We start from the raw sequence: 23,410 nt of genomic DNA, 5'->3' as shown, positions 1-23,410 counted from the left end.
GGGGTGCCGAAGTGGGGGAATAGGGTACGTATTCCACCTTTGGACTTCCGTAAGGGTTCAACTCCTCCTTTGGATCCTCCTCCATGGTGTCTTCCTTCCGGCCAGGGTCATCGGGTCCCTCTTCCTCGGCTTCGGAGTCGGACTCGAGGTGTACCACCTTAGGTGACTGCTTTCGAGATGTTGAAGCATTCCTGTCTAGGAAAGTTATGACGGGCAGCTGGGGTTCTTCTTCCACGGGATCTCGACCTAAGTAGATAGTCTGAAGCACGGTAGTAGTGGTCGCAACTACCCACGCGTGCTTTGAGGGGTCATACTCAGAAGCTACCCTCGGGGGGCACTGCGTCGTCTCTATCCGCTGTGCCATGTTCCTCTGGAGACAGTATGGGAAAAGAAAGGAAGTGAGAACCTAGTGTCTCAGTAGGAGTGCTATGCAACACCTCCATATCCATCTCCAGCCCACGTGCGGGATTTTAAAAACAAGCGTATAACATGGCATGTAATATGCATCTTCTTTTTTTTGTAAAACATGTGTGTAGAAGAAAGGGAAAACATATAGGAAAATAGAAGGATAATCATCAACATAATCATAATTAAATCTAAGGAAAACATGGAACTTAAGCTTTCATTCGTGCCTTCTTTCTTTCTTAATTTATAACTTATATGGAAGGTATTGAGCTCAAACCGGTATAAGTGGGAGTCCCCTTCCCTTACCGAAGGTTCTTATCCCAAACGTTTTGGCGATCACCTTCCCTTACCGAAGGATCATCTCGATCGATCACCTTCCCTTACCGAAGGATTATATCGATATCTTGTCTTTGGGGGTCACCTTCCCTTACCGAAGGATCATTCCCTCAGTTTAATTTACAATCAAGGTTATTTAGACATACACAAGAAGAGAGTCATATAAAAAGATATATTATTATATAAAATTGATGGGATAGTCCCCTTCCCTTACCGAAGGTTCTTATCCCAAATGTTTTTCGATCACCTTCCCTTACCGAAGGATCATCTCGATCGATCACCTTCCCTTACCGAAGGATCATATCGATATCTTGTCTTTGGGGGTCACCTTCCCTTACCGAAGGATCATTCCCTCAGTTCTTTAACAAGTACGGTTATTTAGGCATATACAAGAATGAATCATGCGAGAGGAGAGGCATATATCATGATAAAATAAGCATGTTTGAATAAGATTTTATACGAAAGTAGGTACTCTCGTCCCTAGAGGGGTATAAAATAAATGTACATTATAAAAAATAGGATATTAATTAGCTGAATAAAACAATTATAAGAAAACATATACTCTTGACCCTAAGAAGATATTAATGATATAATGTAAAAAGTATAATCTAAGTGCATATAGTAAGAAAGTGAGTATTTGAAATACTTGGATTAGATATTATAAAAAGTATGTACCCTTGATCTTTAAAATAAAGGAGCAATAATGATATAAGGGTTCATTTAGTTGCATATAATAAAATAGGGTTCCTTGAACAAGATATAAAAAGGAGCATATACTCTCAATATTAAAGGAATAATAATAATGTAACGGTATCAAAGGTCATGTAAGGGCACATAGTAAAATTAGAGAATGTTAAATAATTTAATAAAACGTTATAAAGGGGCATGTACTCTCAACATAAAAGGAATAGTGATTAAAGGGTCATGTAAATGCACATAGAAAGGATATGGGATACATATTAATGGATTCAAGAGGGTATAATTGACAAAATAGATAATCATGCTCAATGTAGATGAGAGATAAGAAAAGAATAATTCATGCCATAAAATACATGAAAGGTGGTAGCCATGCATGGATGGAAGAAAACAAAATAAAACATACTACATGCCAACATAAGTAAGAAAGGCATAATTCCCTACTCTTTTTCCTAACGCTTCTTCGAGCCTGCCTCTTGTGTGTGCACACAGAATATTATTTCTTTGTAGAGAGAGAAGGGAGAGGATTGATATTGAGAGGAGTGATTTTCTACCTATGGGTGCTCCCCTATTTATATACGTCTGGGGATGGGGTGGTTGGGATATTTTAAATTTCAAACTGAGGGCGGTTACTAGGTTCCTATCCAAAATTTCAAAATTCTAATCTTATCTCCTAACCGATTTTCAAACTTTGAAATTTAAATTTTGTTTCTAGAAGGGCGGTTGTTACAAGTCTTCTAATACCCACCCAAAAAAAAAAACTTCTAATACAAAATTCGGTTCAACTAGGTATCCTTTAAAAATAGTACAACATTCAGCCTTTTATTACAATAATTAAAAAAATTAAAATAAACATAACTAAAAATTATGAATAGATTTACTGTCTTTTTAAAATTAAATACACATTCAAAATACAATCTAAAAAAACTGAAATTTAAAATTTAAATTTTAAATTTCTGTTTCAGATTTAATATATTTAATTATTAATATATTATAATTTAAATACATATCTAAAAATCAAATTATTCAAAATTCAAAATTTTGATTTTAAAATTATAAAATAAACCTTAAACTATCAAATTATTAATTAAACTCGTACAAAACACTCAAAGAAGCAGAGAAGTCACATTTGCGCTATGTCGAAAATCCAGATGCGCACATGGAAAACTTGCACATCGAGAAGTCATCCTCCCCTGTCGTTCATCCTGTCACCTTCCTCTTCCGCGCTCATCCTCAACGCTGCCTTCCTCCTTTTCGGCGCTTATTTACAACGCTGTCTTTTTAATGTTTAAATTTAAATTTTAGATTTATGATTTTGGATGTGTTTTAAAAATATTTTCTGTATAACTTCATAATTTTAGATGTGTTACAATTATTTTTTAATATTTAAATTTAGATTTTAGATTCATGATTTTGGATGTGTTTCAAGAATATTTTCTGTATAACTTCATAATTTTAGATGTGTTACAATTATTTTTTAATGTTTAAATTTAGATTTTAGATTTATAATTTTATATTTTTTGTATAACTTCATAATTTTAGATGTGTTACAATTATTTTTTAATGTTTAAATTTAAATTTTAGATTTATGATTTTAGATGTGTTTTAAAAATATTTTTTGTATAACTTAATATTTTAGATGTGTTACAATTGAAAAAGAAACTACAATTAAAAATATTTTAGTTTATGTATATAATTATATTCGACCATTCATAATTGTATTATTAACATTTATATTGTATTATTAAAGTTGACTGATAGTACTTTATTTGCAACAATTTTATTAATAAAATTAAATAAGATCAACCTTGTTCCAATTAAATCAGCAAAGTGTTTTTATGTTTAAATTAAAATATAATTAAAAATATTGAACATGATATTTCTTAACAAATTACATAAACACATGTGTGAAAAATAATGATACCTTTCACCAATGTAAAATGAGAGAGTGCTTCAGCTGGAAGGTGGTGATGGTCTTCACCAATGAAGATGAGATGGAGAATTCAGCTGGCAGCGTCCTTTTTGATTTGGGATTCACTAATGCGTGTGAATGTCCCGTAGAATAAGGAATTTAAAAAACTGTATTTGTTACGTGAAGTTACGAAAGTAAAGCAAAATCACCGTAACCACCAATGAAGTGGGTGGGTTTTAAAATTTAAATTTAAATTAAAATCTAATTATAGATATGTATCTACAAAATAGGAACATGTTACACTAAAAAATAATTAAATATTATTTAAATATGATTAAAGGCTGATTAAAGGCTGATTAGTATTGTACAACTACCATTTCCCTACAAAATTATTGCAACTATATAATATAATTACACACTAGGAGAGCAGCATAAACTTTACAAGCGTTTTTCTCAGAGAGACCCTCCTCGAAGTTGTAATGCAAGAGCTTTTTTTTTCTTTTAAGTGTCTTGTGAGTATAATTGTGCTGTTTTGTGGTGTGCTTATTAGTGAATTAGTGTGTAGTTATTTGCGAGCCTTAAATGAAAGGCCACAGCCAGAAAATAAGGAAAGGATTTTGGGTGGAGAATTTGCACATATCTAAAAGTTTTACATGAAAAGTCGAGTTGAAAGTTCAAAAAGCAGGTTTCTTATTGCTAATTATTAAGAACAAATAGTGGATATGTATATGAGAAGCATGTAAACAATTCACATAATCCTTAGCAAGAATGAAGCTACCTATGGAAATTGACAAATCTAAAAGAAAAGATAAAGATTGTGGTGATGTGATTCAGAATCATGAAAGCAGCAATAATAACATCATATCAGAAATTGATGATGTTAGTAATAATAGTAAGAAGAAAAAAGATGGATCAAGAGTGTTTTATGGTAGCAGGGCATTCTTCTAAAACCATTATTCATTACTCAGAAACAACAAACAAGAAACACTAACATTTTTTATATTTTCTGTCTTAGTCATTTCATCAAACAGTTGGTTTGCGTTAATTGTGGATTGTTGCATTATGAAAATCAAAAGCGAATAAAGTATAATTTGGATTCTGTACATTCAATTTAAACTCTATTATGAAAAAGAAAAACAGCATGCTTTGCGAGCTCATAAATTCATAATCATAATCATCATTGTGTTCATTGCTGCACTATGAAAATCATTACAAAAATCATGAAATTAGAAGAGGGAGAAATTCCTTACTTCAATATTCTGTTCTTCTAACACTGATTCCATCATTGACATGGATAGAGAGAGTGAAAATTCTGAGTTGTTCTACAGCTGAGAAGGAATGAGCGACAGAGAAGAAAATTTTATCCAAAAGTAAAAGGTGAAGCTTCAAGCTTTGTCAACGAAACTGCGATCGTAGAAGAGCGTATCCGGCTAGCGGTGCTCTCCGGCTAGTTCCTTGGAGAGGAGTGTGAGAGAAAGCCGTTTGTGATAGCGCGTGAGAGAAAGCTGTTTGTGATAGTGCGTGAGACAGTCCTAGTATAAAAACGCATGCTAGCTGAATGATGGTTAAATATTGATATATTTCCTGGTCCTGAGAGTTTCCCTATATTTTTTCCCTCCATCTTATAATGATTGAAGTGCATGGTGTCACCCCCTATTTACGTTTTTACCCCTATGCCAAATAATTAGGGCCAAGTATAATGCTTTGATTGATTTTTAATTGTTAGTTCTTTGGTCTCCAAATCTAGTTTACTTGTTTTCTTTCTCCCCTTCAATTTCTCTCAGGTCTAAAGTGGCCCATGAAAGTGGCAATGTCAATCAGTTCAACAATGAAAGTTCCTAATTCAAGATCCTTGGTTTTAGTGTTGCTACAAAACAGTTGAAATGAAACCATACTTGATATATTGATATAAATACATACAGGTATTAGTTTAATTTATTTTTAATATATATTTTGTACGGATAGTTAATTTAGTAGCTGATTTTTTGTGTATACCTAACGAGATTGATAGTAATGATGGGTTAATATAGACATCCAACACACACTGAAGACAATCTCAAATAAAAGTATGTTATACCAGGAAAAAAATGTGAATTGAAATGTCCAATACAATTTCTACAATGATATACAAATTCGGGTAATGAAAATAAACTTAACTTTCCATAATACTCTTGAAGGTATCAACAACAATACTACATCAAAAAATACACATAATGAACATCATTCATATATGTAAAAAGCAAAAACACAGCCTCCAAAATCAACAATTTGAGAATGACACAGGTAAATGAGTTTGCTACCTGTGATAATAAGATCCATAGATTGGTTTGATTACACCCTCAATCATCTTAACCTGCTTCATTCATGAGGGCACATTGAAGTGAAAAAGCCAGGATATGACAAATGCAAAGACCATACAAGCTAGTAGGAAATTCAAAAAACGATGTCCCTGCCAGAAGTTTCGAGTTTCGCTGGCCGGGGGTGCAGGCCCGGTTGGTGGAGCAATGGAAGCATCATTGGAGTCATTCCACTGTTCTGTCATTTGAACTTCGATTGTGCCGGCTACATTGTGTGCAATTGATCCACAAATTTCACAAGTTCTGATACAATCATACAAGTCAAATTGTTAATGCAGGGAAGTTCCAATAGTGTGTAAAACACAACCAGAAGTAAATCAACCTGAGTAAAGCTTCCCTTTAATCGTTGATTTTGCGAGCATGATTCATTTTAGTCCTTAACATTCCAAAATGAGAATTTTGATCCCAAAATCGGTTTGTCATTTTAGTCTCATCTAACCAATTAGTTGGGGACAGAAGTATTAACTTTAAAATGTTAAGGACTAAAATGAATCATGCTTACCAAGTCGATGGTCAAAGTGAATCTTTACTCAAATCAAATGCATCATCAATTAACAGGCTGCATAAACAATATGGATCCATCAAAGTGCCTTCAACCATCCCACCCCACAATGAAAAATATTGATCTTGAGAAATATTTTACTGATAAATACATCATATGAACCACAACCATCTCCAAGAATTTCAGAGACACTTTGCACCACTAGGTCTAAGTTTTAGAGTATATTATATCCGAAATTAGAGCAGCCGATCATTCACTTTCTAAGCTGCTGCAAATATTCACTGTTCCGTGTAACGGCTTACAAAGATACGAATATGGCTAAAAGTACATATATATGAATGCTTATGGTATGAAACACCAAAAAATTATCCTGGAAAATATGGACGTGCAGTTCAAGGATCCTGAATTCCCTTTCTACAAAAGTGACAATGCTTAACTTTCTTCTGCGAATTCGTGACTTTAGAACTTTGGATTTTGGAACATAAAGATGGATATAAAGCAGAATAACCAACTCATTGCAAATAATGCCTTACAAGAAAACAAAAAGTGATCTAGAATGCACTAGAAAAGGGCAAGAGATCCAAAACATGATGTTCTTAGCTGACGATATAGTTAAGGAAAACCAAGAAAGTTCAACACTAAGGAATATTCAAGAAAGCCAGAACACATAAAGATCAACTATACATCAGATGAAAGTAACCAACAGATTATTAATCGAAAAACACCACCAAAGCAACTAAAGTCCAGCAAAAGTTCAAAGCTTAGTTATCAGGAGCACTACAATTATCTTCTATAACTGCAAGCCTTATTAAAAGGGGTCAATTTTCAATTTTCCAATGCATTGGAAACTTAAAAAGTTTGTTCTTTCTTATAAAAGTTTACCACTTTTGAAACCTTAACAAGTGTTAGCACAGCACTTGTTAGCAAAAACTATTCCCAAAAATTGCATAGGATGATACTTATTTTTGGGCTTCTGGTTACAAATATCAGAGCAGAGTGTACAACTAGAAACCAAACTGGAATGAACATCACTTTATATTCAGATATTATTTTCTATTGGCCTTTAATTGTCTTTATTCAAACTTGCTCATATGGTATTTATGTTTTCCTTGTTTGTTAATATGAAAACTTCAATTATATGACTCAGTTGGCTTATGAATTTGAGAATGGACAAGCTCATATACTGTGGAAGATGAGAAACGGGTGAAACTACAACTTTTGACATGAAAATGAACGTAGCACACAACTCCTAAGTAAATGGTATTAATACATCTATGCATGATTTTATTTAGTTATTTACCTAACAAGAAGAAAAAGCATAAAGGAACCATAGACAACCTAGTCAATTTAAACACTTTGTGGAAGGTGGAAGTTGACAACAAACACCACTAAGGTTGACTTTCAGTAGTAAAAGTCCAATTTGGTGAGAAAAAACATATCCCTCATATAGAAACAAATATATAGGAACCTTACTTAAAAGTGTATTGATATCTAATCCCTTTTTGCAACAATGTAGCTTAGTTTAGTTTTCCCAACATCCTTCATAAGAAGAATTCTATTTATATATGTTATAGTTGAGTCTCCACTCTCCACTATAAAGTCATTTCATCAAGCACTACCCTTTAGCTTACATTATCACAAGCATAATACAAAAAGGGTAAGCAAGAAATAGACAAGTCAAACATCTCTAGATTTGGCAATGGAGTATCTATCTAATCCTCAAAGAAAACCATAACCACCCAAGTGGCCCTTTCTTTATTTTTTTCTCTCTGAACTTATCCAAAATTTCACAGATTCAGTGTGACACCAAGGAGAATCAAGATCAACACATTGTTCATCAAGAAAGACATAATAACCATTTCAAGAAACAAGGTAATTTTTTTTTCTTTTTTTCTCCCTTTAATTCAGCAATGTACTTAGTTACTTACTTGTTGCCTTTGATCTTGAACCAAGCCTCAGCACATTGTTTATGTGCAGCAGCCAAATCATCCTTACAAGAACAACCAAGTTCAATGGGGGACCCACCAGATTCATGGTTGGTCATATCCATGCTTAGGTGACAAATCCTGCAATCCCTCTCCACCTTATTATTATTATTATTGTTATCATGATCTAAGTGCCGTACCTTATCCACATCACTCTCCAGATCCACAAGCTCCACAGAACACTGATCTGATGAAACTGAAGACCCTCTCTCTTTCTCAATTGCTCCAGCAACAATCTCGGAACCAGAATCATGGGAATTACTTTGTTGTTGTTCCTCACTTGTCTCAGAAGAAGCACAACCTTCATTGCCGACACAGCTACTAGTACTACCTTGAGAGACATTATTGTCTACGTCAACAACAACATGAGGCTTATTATTGTTGTTGTTGTTGTCCTCAGTAACCAACATTGACATTGTAAATTCCCAAGTTGAGAATCTTCATGTAATGGCTCAGGGAGGCAAAGATCATTAATACCCACCAAGCTTTCAAGAAAAAAGTTGGATTTTTTCCCCCTCTCTCTCTCTCTCTGAACCTCCGAGAAGACTGAACAAGAGAGGGTAAGAGTGATGTGAATTGTGTTTAAGGTATTAAGCAACAACTTAACTATGGTGAGGTTGGTTGGTAGGTAATCTCTCTCTGTCTCTCTCTTCTGAGTACTTGAGAGAGAAAGAGACAAGGAGTGTGAAGCAAAGAAGATATGTAATAAGAGAAACAGCAATATCATAATTATCATTATGCCTAGTTGCTTATGCAGTGTTCTGATGAGAAATTTTCTTTTAGGGTAAAAAAAAAATTACCCCATTTTTTCTTTTTGATAAAAGAAAAAGAAAAAATAGTTCTTTGAATTTGGAGATTAGCTGTTTCTCAAAGTTGAGTTTTTTGTTTTCTGATAAGTAAAAGGAACCTTAAACCAGGTGAGATTCTTCAAACAAGGGTCATAGCTACATTAGTCTAATCAGATAAGTTGGACCCACATTTCTTTTTCTTTTGATGAGTTAGCGGAAAAGATATGGTGCTTCTCAAGTTTGCTTCTACCATAGGGCACCAAATAATAATTATGACTTCCATTACTAAAGAGTTGAAAATGGAGCAAAGTTAGCATTAAAAAAAATGTTTACCATCATATGTATGTATATACTAAAAAAATACCAGTTATCAAATCATTTATAAGAATAAATACATATTAAAATATAAAATATATATTAAAATAATTTTAATATAAGATACATATTAATAATTATCATTAAAATAATTTTAAAGACATTTTTATTGTTAAAATACATAAAATAATTTAAATAAATAAAATAAGTAGATCGTAAATTTACAGAAATTGTTCTAAAAAAAATTGCTCTACATATTTATTCTCAAATTTATTATGTAAATCATGAAATTTTGTCATATTTTATATTTTCTTGTAATATTTGAAGAAAAATATCGATTTAGTATAGAGGACATGCAACACTAAAAAATAGGATTTGATGATGATTTAGGTTGAAAGCATAATAGTGTAAATCATGAGTATGTAAACTCTGATTTAAATCCGATGCAAATGAAAGAGATGTCACAAATACTACAGGAGCTGCAATCATAAAAGTTGAGCTCGAAGCTCTCCTAGTACCAATAGAATGAGGTTTTGGAGTAAATTCTCCAAAACTTGCAACCACATCTTCAAAATTTGATATTACTTGCAATTTATCATTGTTATAGAACTCAAAAGAATCATATTTCACAAATCCTTATCTAATTGGAATAGGGATCTTGTACAATAACTAAGTCATTTGTTTTTTTTTTTTTAACACACAAATTTTCTATAAAGTATTATTTGGGTAAAATACTATTTTAATTCTTAACGTTTGAGTCAAATTATAATTTGATTCTTATCGGTTTAAACATTTTATTTCTGTTTTAAAAAATTTTAACAAATTTAATATTGTCCTACTGTTAAATTTACACAAATAACTAATAGAGTGAATAATGTAGACATTAACATTTTTTTAGGCAAAGTGGTATTTATTTATTAAAATAAATAAATAAAAGTTGTGGGTCCACATTAGACAACCATACGACAATGTAAGAAAGGGATTTTCAAACAATTAACATATCTTTAACGAAACATGACTAAACATACATATTAAGTCTCATTTCTCTTCTGGACCTCCTCCATGAATTCATGCGCTAAAGTGATAATCAAATTTGGTGAAGTGTTTTTGTTCTCAAAGATAAGAAGGTTTCTCGCGGTCCAAATTTTTCATAGAATAATTGTTGCCAGTGCTGAATTTTTTCTCCAATGATATCTTCGTCATGCTTTTCCATGAACCGGCTCTATCGCACCCAAAATTCTTCTGAGCTGTTTTGTGCCAGGTAAGCTCCCAGGTCTGACTGCTGCCAAACTTCTTGTGACTTTGGACAATCAATTAAGCAGTGATTTACGTTTTTTCCCAAAATTGTTACATCTAGGACAGATTTTTGGGATTGCTGGTAGCTTTTCATGAAGTCGACGACAAACTGGGATGCCATCATGAAGGGTTTTCCACAGGAATATCTTAATCTTCGGCAGACATTGGAGTTCCCACAATGAATTCCAGAGTCTCTTTTCTCTGCACAGATAGAGTAATTGGCTAATCGAAGAATGTACCATTTGAAAAGCTGTTTTGTAGTCAGAAGCCACCATGAACCTGTCGTCCCTCTCACTTCTCCAGGTAAGCCGATCTTCTCCTACTTCCATAATAGCAGTTTGTAAGATTTCTGATGCAATTTCTGAATTAAAATTATTTCTGATTATATCCTCCTTCCACTGTCTATTATGAATGAGTTGATTAACTCAAATCAAATTTAGGTCTGTAACTATTTGTTGTTGTTCGGATATTAACTTCACATTTTTGAGCCACCAATCCTCCGTAATTCCAATCTGACTGCCTCGCCCCACTTACCAACGGATACCTCGTTTGATAATTTTCCTTCCTTCTAGCAGGCTTCTTCAGGCCCAAGAAGGGTTCCGGCCTGTGTCAGCTCGTAGAGAAGAAGAAAATTTAAAATATTTGCTTCTGTAAATTCTGTTGATTAGAGAATTAGGTTTCATGATGATTCTCCAGCCTTGTTTAGCCAACATGGCTAAATTAAAGACTTTCAAGTCTTTAAAACTTAAGCCTCGATACTTCTTTTTTCTGCAAATTATATCCCACCTGATCCATTGTAATCTTTTTTTCGAGTCCCTTTGTGCCACCAAAAATTTATCATCTTTCTCTGAATCTTGTCTAACAGTGTGTCCGGGAGCTTAAAATAGCTCAAAGTGTAGATCGGAACTATCGTAACCACTGCTTTAATTAATACCTCTCTCCCACTGACCGATAATAATGATTGCTTCCAAATCTACAGTTTCTTATCAATTTTCTCCTTTATAAAATTAAAGGTCAAAGTTTTTGATCTATTAACCACTGCTGGCAGTCCCAAATACTTATTTTGTCTGCCTATATGTAGAATCTGAAGTAAATGAGACAAAAATTCTCTGGTCGAACTAGGAGTGTTTTTGTTGTAGAAAATAGATGACTTAGAGAAATTAATTGTATGTCCACTAACATCACCATAGCACTCCAGTATCTTCATCAACTTGTGATATTCTACCTCATTTGCTTTGCAAAAGAGAATAGAATCATCTGCAAAGAATAAGTGGCTGACTATAGGGCATCTACCATTGAATCTTAAACCTGAGATTTTTCTCCTCTGTTCTCCTCTGTGGAGCAGATGGAAAAGTCCTTCTGCACAAAGTAGAAAAAGGTAGGGAGAGAGGGGATCATCTTGTCGCAATCCTTACATGGTTTGAAAAAATCATATGGTTGTCCATCCACGGTAACAGAATAGGACACTGTGGTAACACACTTCTTAATCCAGTTCACTTATTTATTGCAAAAATCAAGCTTCTTCATAATAAAAATTTTTTTGTAACACTTCTTCTCAATCTCCTTATAAAAAAAATCTCAAATCCTATCAATTAATCATCAACATTCCAGAGTCAAAAAAATTTTTTTTACATTAGTGATCATTGGGGAGTTGATTTTACTTATATACTAAAATCAAATGTTATTGGCTCTTAAATATATTAATTGTTCATACCAAATTTAATAACGAGACAATATTGAATTCATTTAAAATATTTTTGAATTGAAATAAAATATTTAAATTTTTTAAAGATTAAAATAAAATATTAAAAATATTATAGACAGAACTAGAATTTGATCCAAATATTAAAGATTAAAATAATAGTTTATCCATATTATTTTGTAACTCTACAAATGTCATAAATGACTATAAAGACATCAGATAACTTTTTTTTACCGATGAAAGTTATCCTTGGTAGCTTCTTTAATTTCTCTCTTGTAATGTACAAGTACTAAAAATTATTGCCCATTTTTCTTGACACGCTACTCTACTCTTATGATAAAACTATTACGCTACTTTGTTATTTATAGAGGCGTAAGATGCTTTAGGATTCCATTAAATAGTGAGAATTTTCCAGGAATTACCAATCATCCTACAAAATCGTTGGCTTCAGCCATTTATTATGTCTCTCCATTGTAAATGGTTGTCTTTCTCCATAATTTACACAATTTCTGCTTTTGAACCTAAATCCTGGATGGAATCTAGGATTTACTAGATTGTGAATATAAATCATGATCAAAGCCCACAAATTACTGTTGCATGCTTCTCAACCTAAATCATCATGAAATCTCATAATTTGGTATTGCATGTCCACCATACTAAATTGTTGGTTTTTGTCCCATTTTATGAGCAAACGAAAAATATGACAATCTCACGATTTACATAATAAATTTGAAGACATTTTGTGTAGGAAAATTTCTTTTAGTACATCTATGAAATTTTGTGATATACTTAATTTTATAATAAGAAGAAGAAGGTGAATTCTATTTTATTATTTTTATGATATACTTATTTTTTATGATATGCCAACTTTTAATTAGATTATATTTTAATCTAATTACTTACTAACTTACTATGTTAATAACTTGTGTTATTTCAATTTAATTAAAATTAACAGTTTAACCATAATAAGACTATTTTGTAATTAAATTATTATTTAAAACGGATGATTATATAATTTTTTAAAATATTAATAACAAATTTTTTTTTCTCAAATCATTTTTTCTTAAAAAAATATTTTTTGTTTTTGTTACTTCAAGCATTCTGTCACTCCTCATTTTGTTGTTTTTATCGTTTCACCGTCGTCCCAAGTATCACCGTTGTCGTCATGACAAGAAGCATCGACATTGTCGCTATCTTTTATTCTCTTACTCGATCTCTCTTCTGCCGTAGATCAATCCTTAACAATGTCGTTAAAATCCCATGTCAATTGTTGTTGTTATCATGGTTTTCCCTGAAACTTCTTTACTTTTTGAGATTAAATTTTGGTTCTATCAATTTTTTTTTATCATCTTGTATATATATTTTAAAGTAATTTTTTAGATGACTTAACAAAAAATTGGATCAAAGACATGCATTATTTGTTATCTATCCATAAAATATGTATTTTGTGAGACTAAAATTAATTAAATTATTATTTCATTTTTTTTTTTGTTATTTTACATTATATTATCACTAATTTAATATGTTTATTTTAATTTTTTTTTAATTTATAATACTATTCTAAAACTATTAGGTTGGTTGGACTTCAATAATAATGGTAACCGATCCTCCAAACCTGGAGCACGAACTTATCTTTATTTTTTAAATTATAAAAATCATCCTTCACTCTATAATGTAGTATAACCATTACTATTTTCCTGTGGTAATAGTTGAAAGATTTAGATATCACTTTATCTATTCTTTTATTTTTTTTAAGATATTTTTACAAAATTATAAATAATGTGAACTTTTAAATTTTTAAATAAATCTAACTATTAATATTAAAATTTTAATTTTTTTTAAGTAAAAAAGTTCAATACAACAAGGTGGAGCAAAAAAAAAGAAACAAAAATTCATAACACTAAAAATAACAATCCGTAGCCATCTCCGACATTACCATCAACAACCATAGGGTTTATCACCAATCCACTCATCGTAACTTATAAAGGATCTGTTAATAATATCCACCACACATGAACCTTGATTTTTGAAGATTCTATCATTTCTTTCTAGCCAAATTGTCAAAATGACCGCAAAAAAAAAAAATCAACCAACCACCGCTTCCGTTCTATCTTTCTCGCTGATATATCCGTCCAACTTTCATAGTGTTGCTTGAGCATACCTGGAATAGTCCATATCCTTCCAAGAGCGAACAACTAAGTACACCACACCTGACAAGTGAGCTCACAACCAATGAACAAGTGAAAAGCAGTTTCAACAGATTTATGACATAAAACACACATGTTATCGTTCTAGCCAATAACACCTAATCTATACAGTCTTTCCCTTGTATTCACCTTACCAACCAGTGCAAACCAAGTAAACAACTCAACCCTTGGTGGGACGAATCCTCTCCAAATAGTACTAGTGAAGCTATAGCTTGTGATTTCCACAGGAAGTACCTCTGCCTGCAATACCTGTACAAATGAGTTAGTAGAATAAACACATTTTTTTATCAAATTTTCAGATCACTCTGTCCTCTCTCTCAGTTGTCAGTTTCACTAATTGCAGAACCGCATGAAGCTGGTTTACTAGTTCTAGCTCCCATTGAAATAACTCTCGTTCTCACTAGAAATTCCAAATCTACTCTAACCCATCCCAGAACCCACAATCCCCTATGACAGATCCTTAAAGATTTGAGACCGAGAAAAGTCTTGGAAAAGTAACTTTCAGAATACCACAAGGTAACTAGCTATCCTCCCAGAAGCGGATTATCCTACCATCCCCTAGAACCATAGCCAAGCCTCTAATCATCTTCTTTCTCACTTGTGGCTCCCTGATTTGTAATTGACAAATATCCTTCGAAGGACCCCCTCTTGTAGGTACAAGTTGATCACAAATCATCTCAGAAGAATTCATGTTATTATAGGAACATACAATTTTCTTCCAAAGTGGACAATCCTCTTTCGAAAATCTCCACCACCACTTGAACAGGAGCGTTGTATTCCGAATTACCACATAACCAACTCCCAAACCTTCTGCCTTTCCCGTCCTCCTTACTCCACAAAAAGCGTCTTTGTAAGAATATTATTTTGTCTGCTACTACCTTCGACATTTTGTATAAGTTGAGATAGTAAATAGGTAGGCTATTAATAACAGATTTAATGAGAACCAGCTTACTCGCTTTATTCAGAGACTTTACTTTCCATAGACTTAGCTTTTCCTATACCTTATCAATCACTGGTTTCTGTGTCTTGACCAGCCTTGGATTCGCCCCCAGAGAAATGCCAAGATATCTGACAGGTAAATACGCCTCTTTACACCCTAACAGTCGACACATCTGTTGTGCCCAACTTTGCTCACAATTAACCGGAATCAAGTTGGACTTGTCAAAATTGATACTTAGCCCTGACATCATCTCAAAGCAGCGCAGCAACCGCTTATAGTTTCTGATCGTCTCTTCTTCAGAAGGACAAAAAAGTATAGTATCATCCGCAAACTGCAAATGTGACAACTCAATGTTATCCCTTCCAACCAACACTGGAGTAATACATCCATTCCGCACCGCCTCTCTAATCATCCTATGTAGAACATCCAGAACAAGCACAAATAGAAAGGGAGAAAGAGGATCTCTTGTCGTAGACCCCTTTCCATTTTGAAGAGCTTAGAGGGAGAGGCATTTATTAGGACCGACATAAACGCAGAACACACACACTCCTTTATCCACTCCCTCCATCTACGGCCAAACCCCATCTTTTGCAAAACAATATCCACAAAACTCCACTTGACTCGATCATAAGCCTTTTGGAAGTCTAGTTTAATAATTGTCGAGCTCTTTTTCCTCAACTTCAGCCACTGCACAGTTTCACATGCAATCAAAATCCCATCATGTATCTTCCTACCCTGCACAAACGCACTATGTGTTTCTCCTACCAACCCTGGCATTATCTTATGCATCTTCTGAACCAGGATCTTTGATATAACCTTATAAATACAACCCACCATACTAATTGGCTTAAAGTCCTTGATTTCTTTAGCTCTGACAAACTTTGGCGCCAAAGCCACCCAAGTAACATTCGCATCCGTAGGTAAAATAGCTGACTGAAAGAATCCCATCACGGCTGCAGTGAACTCCCCACTAACATCCTCCCAACACTTCTTAATGAAATTCATATTATACCCATCACTGCCTGGTGCCTTAGTTGACTCACAATCCCAAACTGCATCCTTAATTTTCTCATTAGACGGCATCCATTCCAACTCTGTTGCCTCCTCCTCCGTTATCCGGATAACCAGTCCATCACGGAACCCTATTATTGGCGAGGTCTCCTGATGATATAAATTCTTATAAAAGTCTCTGATAGCAACTTTAATCCTTACTTGATTTCTCACTATCCTCCCATAAATAAGTAAGGACTCAATCCAATTGTTTCTCCTTCGAGCTGAGGCTAGATTGTGAAAATAGCGGGTGTTCTTATCCATCTCCTTGGCATGCCTAGATCGCGACATCTGCTTCTAATGTAACTCTTTTCTGATATACCATTTCTTACAAGAGCTCACCAGCACCCTCCTTCTTGCTTCCACAGTTCCATCAACAACCCCATTGCTAACCATATCATCTACTTTCTTTATCTCTTCTTCAAACTTCATAATTTTCATATCCATGTCCCTGAAATTCTCCTTATGCCATTTACCCAGCGGGATCGTCAAAGCCTTCAGCTTGTCAATGAATTGTACGTCGCCCAAATTCCTCCACTCCCCCTTCACCATCCGCAAGAAACCCTCATGAGTAAACCAAGCATCCAGACTCCGAAAAGGTCTCGGCCCCCCTCCCAATCTTGTGATATCCACAATCAATGGATAGTGGTATGATAAACCTCTTGGACCTCCTCTAAGCCTTGTTTCAGGAAACTCTTCTAACCACTCCAAACTAACCAGAACTCTATCAATGCGGCTACACGACTGACCCCTAAACCATGTGAACATACGATTAGCAAGTGCAACGTCCAAAAACTCCATATCTTGAATCCAAAGTTTAAATTCAGCTGTAGTCATTGTCAAAGTGGTAGCTCCTTTCCTCTCTTCCACTTGAACAACCTCGTTAAAGTCCCCCAAATAACAAAAAGGTACTTGACAAAGCCCATATAAAAAGCTCAGCTCTTCCTACATGACAAACTTCTCTTCCCTTTGGTGCGTACCATACACTAAACAGAAAGCACACTTAAAATTATATTTTAGCACAACGTCATCCACACACAACCATCTCTTCCCTTTATAACCGTTGCTCCTCTAAAAAATCGTTTCATCCCACATCAACAATAGCCCACCGGAAGCACCTTCTGACCCCACGTACTCCCATCCTACCACATTATTTCCCCACAATTGCACTACATCATATTTGGTTACTACCTCTTTCTTTGTCTCTATTAAACCTAACATATTCAACTAAAATTTTCTCCTAAAACGCTTTACCATACTCAATTTTCCAACTCCCCCCAAACCCCTAACATTCCAAGAACCAAAAATCATTTTAAACTAATTGTACACACCTTTTTGTGATTTTTCGGCCGACTTCTTCTTGCCTTTTCCTTCTATTCAGCTTGCTTTTTCTTCTGCGCAATTTTCTTATTCTGTGCTTGGAGTATAGCCATAATATCATCTTCCTCATTATACTAAACTACTCCAGATTCCACTGCCAACTCCCATGCTTTCTTGTTTTCCTGCATTTCATCATCCCATTTGGTTTCAGAGGATTCAGTCTCAGCTTCGCTGCCTTCAGATATTCTTGCATCTTCCAAGTTCTCTGCAACCCTCCGAGTCTCACCAGTCCCTCTGTCCTCCCTATCAAGTCGTCCTTGTGTCGCATCTACCTCTTGGCCATCATCTTTTATCTCATTAGCCAATTCAACGTTTTTTGAACAACAACCTGGACAACTTTTCTTCGAATGTTCATCCCCATTAATCCTTGCCCGAACTCCTGCACGACACCCTTCTTCCCTATGCCTTCCTTCAATAGCATCATAAGCATCGTACTCAGCTGCAAAACCCACTCCCAATCTGTCTTCTACCAAAACTCTGATTGTCCACAGAGAATTAGCGTCAGTAGCCCCGAGTCCGCCCTTCCTACTATTGCTATTAATTTCCACCCCAGCCACCATCCCGGTCCTACTATAATTCCAGGATTCAGTTCTATCCGAATTAGCATCTTCATTACTTGCTGCAAAATCCGATTGATCAGCCCTCAGCACACCAGAATTGATTGACCTAACTGTTATTCTTGCTGTTTTCAAATTTAAAAAATGATTTCTCCACTCATTCAAATCCTCATGTTGAATAACAACTTTTTTTTGTCGTTGATCCTCCTCCCTAACCGTCGTCACCATCAAATCTGCTGCTGCATCCCATTCCGACAGCTGCGTATTACTGCTATTACCACCCTGGTGATTTCCAGGATCTCCTATAGCACATTTTTCTCCCATAGAGAACCCATCAGTGCCTTCTAACACATCCTTCATCACACAAGGCAGTAAGCCATCGACTTCAGTTCCCGCTTCCTTTACGAACACATCGAATCCAACCATCCCTACAGTAATGTGTACCCATTCATGAATGACCTCGAACATACATGTGTCAATCTGCACTCGTCCAACACTAAAGGACTGGCATGATTTTGTTGCATCGTCACAATTCACCACCTTACCCCACTGTTCACCGATTGTACGGAACGCAGCTTCCGACCAGCATGTAGCGGTACTCCGAAGCACTCGAGTCACACCCTTCTAGTTTCGCATCAGTCATTCTCCTCCCACCTCCATACCCTATGGAAAAACTTCAACAGGCCGTTCCCGTTAAGTGCGAGCGCCGCTTCCATACTGCGAATGCTATCAAAGGTTAGTAAGGCTTTGTATGCCCCCATCTCACAAACCTTGACCACGTGAGGCCACTCCTTACGAGCTGTCGCGTTCAACAAACCAAAGTCTATAACTGTCATCATGGTACCAATAACACTCTTCTGTAACAGCCCAATTTAGGCTATGCCACCAAGACGTCTATCTACTTCGTCCCACACTTTCCATGCATATCTTTACCAGTGTCCATGTTTTTCCGTTCTTCCGATTGTTCCCCTCCCAGAACACTAGTTTTTCGACGTTCCACAACCCCATCATCAGTCCGCCGAATCATAGTGTCCACAACCACTGCCTTCTTCCCCTGGTCAGTATCCCGTCTATACCTCGCCTCTCCCACAAAAATTTCCTGACCTCGCAATCGCATTCGATTCATTTCTGAAATTGCTTTCAAAGCTCCTCCCTTTGTGGTGTATCGTACAAACGCAAAAAAGTATACCGCACCATTTCTCATCTTCCTTGATAGATATATGTCAATGATCCGCCCTGTCCACGAAAAAAAGCCAAACAATTCATGTTTTGATATATCTTCTGGTAGCCCATCCACAAAAATACTAAAGGATTCCTTCTCCAAACAGACGTACTCTTTTCGGTTCCAAATCCTTAGATCCTTGACTTTGGATCGTGACTGCCTAGACCTACCCAATTTGTATTTCTCCAACCCACTCTCTCTCGCTCTCTTTCTTACTTTCTCATGATCGGAGTTAAAAAGTACTATAACATTGTCAAACTATTGTTGAATGTTTAATTATGAAAAAAAAAATTCATAATGACTTATGCAAAGAAAGGTCATCGTGACCAAACCACTTAACAAACAAATTAACAATAAAGTAGAAAGCTAATACACAGCCTTTAACAAAAAAAGGTTTTTTTTCTGTGTTTGAAGAGGAATGATCTCGAAAAAAAAATTAAATATTAATATTTTAAAAAATTATAAAATTACTTATTTTAAATGATAATTTAATTATAAAATAATTTTATTATAGTTAAGATATTAATTTTAATTAAATTGAAGTAATTTAAATTATATAATTAATAATTAGATCCAGATATTATTTAATTAAAAATTAATATATTATAAAAAATAAATTATACGTTAATATAGAAAAGATTGAGTAGAATTTATTTGTGTTAATAATTTCCGTGACGTAGTTACGGTGTTGGTGAATATGGCCCCATATACACTAGGGACAAAAGAAATTCATTATTGAAACTTGAAAGTTTGAAACAGGGTACACGTGACTTCTCTTAATACAAAAGAAATTCATTATTATTGTAAAAATTTATTGTCATTATTATTATTATTATTATTATCTTCTTATTTGACTTCAATTTTTTAAAGAAAGATTTGATATCTCATGACTATTTGGAAACTACTGGTATGATGATAATATTTGGTGAGCTAATTGTTGGGTTAAAAAAATACAAAAAATTTAAAGAGAAAGTAGAATTTTTTCATTTATTGCTAGTTTTTTTAGTCATTAATTTAATTCTTCTATCTTAATAATTTAACAATATATATTTAATTCATATTTTTAAATAGGGTCACTCTATGGTACAGATGTAAATTAGTACAGATTTACAGATATTCTCTTTGCATAAATATGAGATCGACACCTGACTGTTTGGTTGCAGGGCTTATCTCCTGCTTTATCTTATGGGTGGCTGAGCTAGTTAGCCAAAATTGCTTAAGTATAATGTTGGCTGGTGGACCTATTGAAGTGGGCTTTGGCAGTAGTGGATTGGATTTCAAAAAGAGTTAGAATTTATTTATTTATTTTGTGAATAGGAGAAAAAAAAGTGAAACACAGTTCACCAGTATCTATGGAGGGTGAAGTATTGACGAAGATCTTCTCCCCAAAAATGAAACTCTGGGTTGCAGGGAGAGGGATACAGCCGCCGTCGTGGTGCCATGGCGGAGGTTCACGTCTGGAAACCGACTCCGATCGAAGTCACAGATTCATCTCGTAGCCCGCGTTGCCTGCGTCTGCCGTCCACGTTTCCGTTGCCGACACGATCAGAAGTTGCTGCTGTTCTGGTTTGGTCCTCATCGCAGGTATGAATTTCATTATTTTTTCTCTATTCGATTTTATAGTATTCAAATGGTGTCTTGCTTTAGAGGTTTGGAGCATTGGGTAAATTGAATTGAATCTATAAATTTCTTTTGAATTTTCCTTTCAATGTTTCTGGTTTTGAAACTCGCTTTGGAGCATGAGTAGTTGCTTTATCTTTCTCTGTATTTGTCAACTTTGCTTTTCTCTTCACACCACTTTTAATGAGACTTGTGTGCCGACTTTTCTTGAACATTTTACTTCCTTCTTACTTTCCTCCATTTGAATGCCTACTCTCGACTAACCTTAAGCCATGGTAGTAATAGACTTATAGGGTTTATTTTTACTTGATAAGTCTGACTCAAATTTCTTATCCCTCTTTCTCTTTTTATGTTTAACGTTAAACTCTTCCTTCCATATTTAGTTGCTTCCACATCTTTATCTTGTTTGATGATGAAAATAATGGTGTCTTGCTTGCAGTTGTCAGGAAAATCACTACGAACACCAGCTGATGTTGTTGAACAATGTGAAGAAATTCAACCTACTGTGACATCACTTTACAAGTATGGTCTCTTTTACTATTATTATGGCATCAATTTAAGCTACATAGCTACATTTTGACATTTTTCTTGTAATTTAAGCATTTCATTATAATTTGGGACAACGGATTGGTTACTCTGGTTACTCCCTCTCTTATGTGGGAGTAACATTAACTAACGAAAATATTTATAACTTGAACCCTGCATTTTTATTTTTGAAAAAATTGGTAATTAAAAATTTGCCCCTCTGCTTTTTTTATTTTAACATATTCACCTCAAATAGCCTCAATTTTTCACTTCAATTTCTTCAAGAATAACCAAAACTCATTTTGGGAACTCTTTCATTATTGTTCTAACTAAATACAACTTTCAAAAAATATTACAAATAACGAAGGTTCTAATGCACCATGCATTAACTTACCAGCATATATGACAATCTTTGGCAGTCGCATATTTATTTAACTAGGTTAATTTCTGGCAGTGCCCTTCCTTCCATATAATATGTAGTCTTTCTTCATTCCCCATGACTGCATGATTAGTGCTGTAAAAAAATAAAACACAAAAAAAAAGAGGTGTGCCACTACATTTTTAATGCTAGAATCTTAATTGACTGTGCATATAACAGCAAGTTGATGATAATGCTCCGAGAAAGAGCCAATGATAAGGTATGAGTATTGCTTGTGTTTAGAATTAAACAAAAAAAAAAAACGCCTTATATCATCATTTTGGGCACTTGAGACAAACATCGGCTTAAAGGAAAAGACGTCTACTACGTATCATGTATTTCACAGAAACACAATTTTAAACCACGAAAAGTAATAGTTCCAAGAACAAAGTTACATACAAAAGGGAAAAAAAAGATAGCATAACAAATTCTAGTAAATGGTCAAAGTTATACTATTCATTCTTCTTAATGAAAGCACAAGTCTTGACCACATGCTAGTACAGTAACAATTTTAAAAAATGTATATGAATGAATTTTGCATATATATGTAGTCCTTTTCCCAAGAATAATGCTACAAGGACTAGGAAAAAGGATAACGAATTTATCCCCTTTCAAGTTATATAGAGAAGAGATAAAAATTCAACTCCCTCTAAAGAAAGACCAATCTATAAACGAAACAGTAAATTATATTTTTTACCATTCACAATACAGTTCACATAGTTAAATAACATGTGACGATTTAGGTTAAGACAAATTGATTAATTTTGATTTAAAAGATGAGAAGTGAAGAAGGAAGAGGCACAGAGGGAGTATTGAGAAGAGACTTATAATCTGTCAAACCTAGATGGAGGCACAAACGAGGTTCATGATTGATCCACCTCCATCTTTCAATTCATACCCTCCATACTGCAATTCACACTCTGTTAGGAACAGTCCAGGAAAAAAACCACAAACCACATAGATAAGTCCTCAAAATCATAGTTACATGATACACAATATGTTTCAATACCGATACACAGTAAGCCAAAATGTAAAATAATTTATATGAAAAGTATAGTTATGGCGTTCTAGTACACATATAAATTATGAATTAGTATGCAATATGTTAGCTAATTGGCGAATTCATGTAACTATATGCCCAAAATTACTACACTTAATTAACAATTAGCAAAGCATCCATTCGATGTGTGACCTTAT

General features: G+C 34.3%; 2 protein-coding genes across 2 annotated transcripts; both read right to left on the bottom strand.

Annotated features, from left to right (window-relative positions):
* Positions 1–5,394: 5,394 nt before the first annotated feature.
* On the bottom strand, positions 5,395–9,103 carry LOC107609698 (uncharacterized). The gene is made up of 2 exons (XM_016311715.3): positions 8,137–9,103; positions 5,395–5,949 (listed from the first exon to the last, which is right to left on the bottom strand). Exons 1-2 carry the CDS (start codon positions 8,607–8,609, stop codon positions 5,712–5,714), a joined length of 711 nt encoding a protein of 236 aa, XP_016167201.1. The 5' UTR covers positions 8,610–9,103; the 3' UTR covers positions 5,395–5,711.
* Positions 9,104–10,518: 1,415 nt separating this feature from the next.
* Positions 10,519–17,328, bottom strand: LOC148550352 (uncharacterized). Its single transcript, XM_088494449.1, has 6 exons — positions 16,834–17,328; positions 15,968–16,602; positions 15,503–15,854; positions 14,611–14,750; positions 14,456–14,504; positions 10,519–10,911 (listed from the first exon to the last, which is right to left on the bottom strand). Exons 1-6 carry the CDS (start codon positions 17,326–17,328, stop codon positions 10,519–10,521), a joined length of 2,064 nt encoding a protein of 687 aa, XP_088350575.1.
* Between the last annotated feature and the right edge of the window lie 6,082 nt (positions 17,329–23,410).

Source organism: Arachis ipaensis, chromosome B7, assembly GCF_059453495.1.
Source record: "Arachis ipaensis isolate K30076 ecotype BB chromosome B7, ASM5945349v1, whole genome shotgun sequence".
In the NCBI taxonomy this organism is placed as follows: domain Eukaryota; kingdom Viridiplantae; phylum Streptophyta; class Magnoliopsida; order Fabales; family Fabaceae; genus Arachis; species Arachis ipaensis.
The sequence above is the reverse complement of the archived record's forward strand: the minus strand, read 5'-3'. Positions and strand labels throughout refer to the sequence as shown.

Bases quoted from the DNA above. Each gene is read 5' to 3' on its own strand.
- LOC148550352 (XM_088494449.1), bottom strand. From the start codon at position 17,328: ATGACTACAGCTGAATTTAAACTTTGGATTCAAGATATGGAGTTTTTG. The intron at 15,855-15,967 runs GTCGGTCCTAAT...TGTTCTACATAG, and splicing joins TGTGTGTGTTCTGCGTTTAT to GATGATTAGAGAGGCGGTGC. The intron at 14,505-14,610 runs GTATAGATTAGG...CTCACTTGTCAG, and splicing joins GTGAATACAAGGGAAAGACT to GTGTGGTGTACTTAGTTGTT.
- LOC107609698 (XM_016311715.3), bottom strand. From the start codon at position 8,609: ATGTCAATGTTGGTTACTGAGGACAACAACAACAACAATAATAAGCCT. The intron at 5,950-8,136 runs GTAAGTAACTAA...TGATTGTATCAG, and splicing joins TTCAAGATCAAAGGCAACAA to AACTTGTGAAATTTGTGGAT.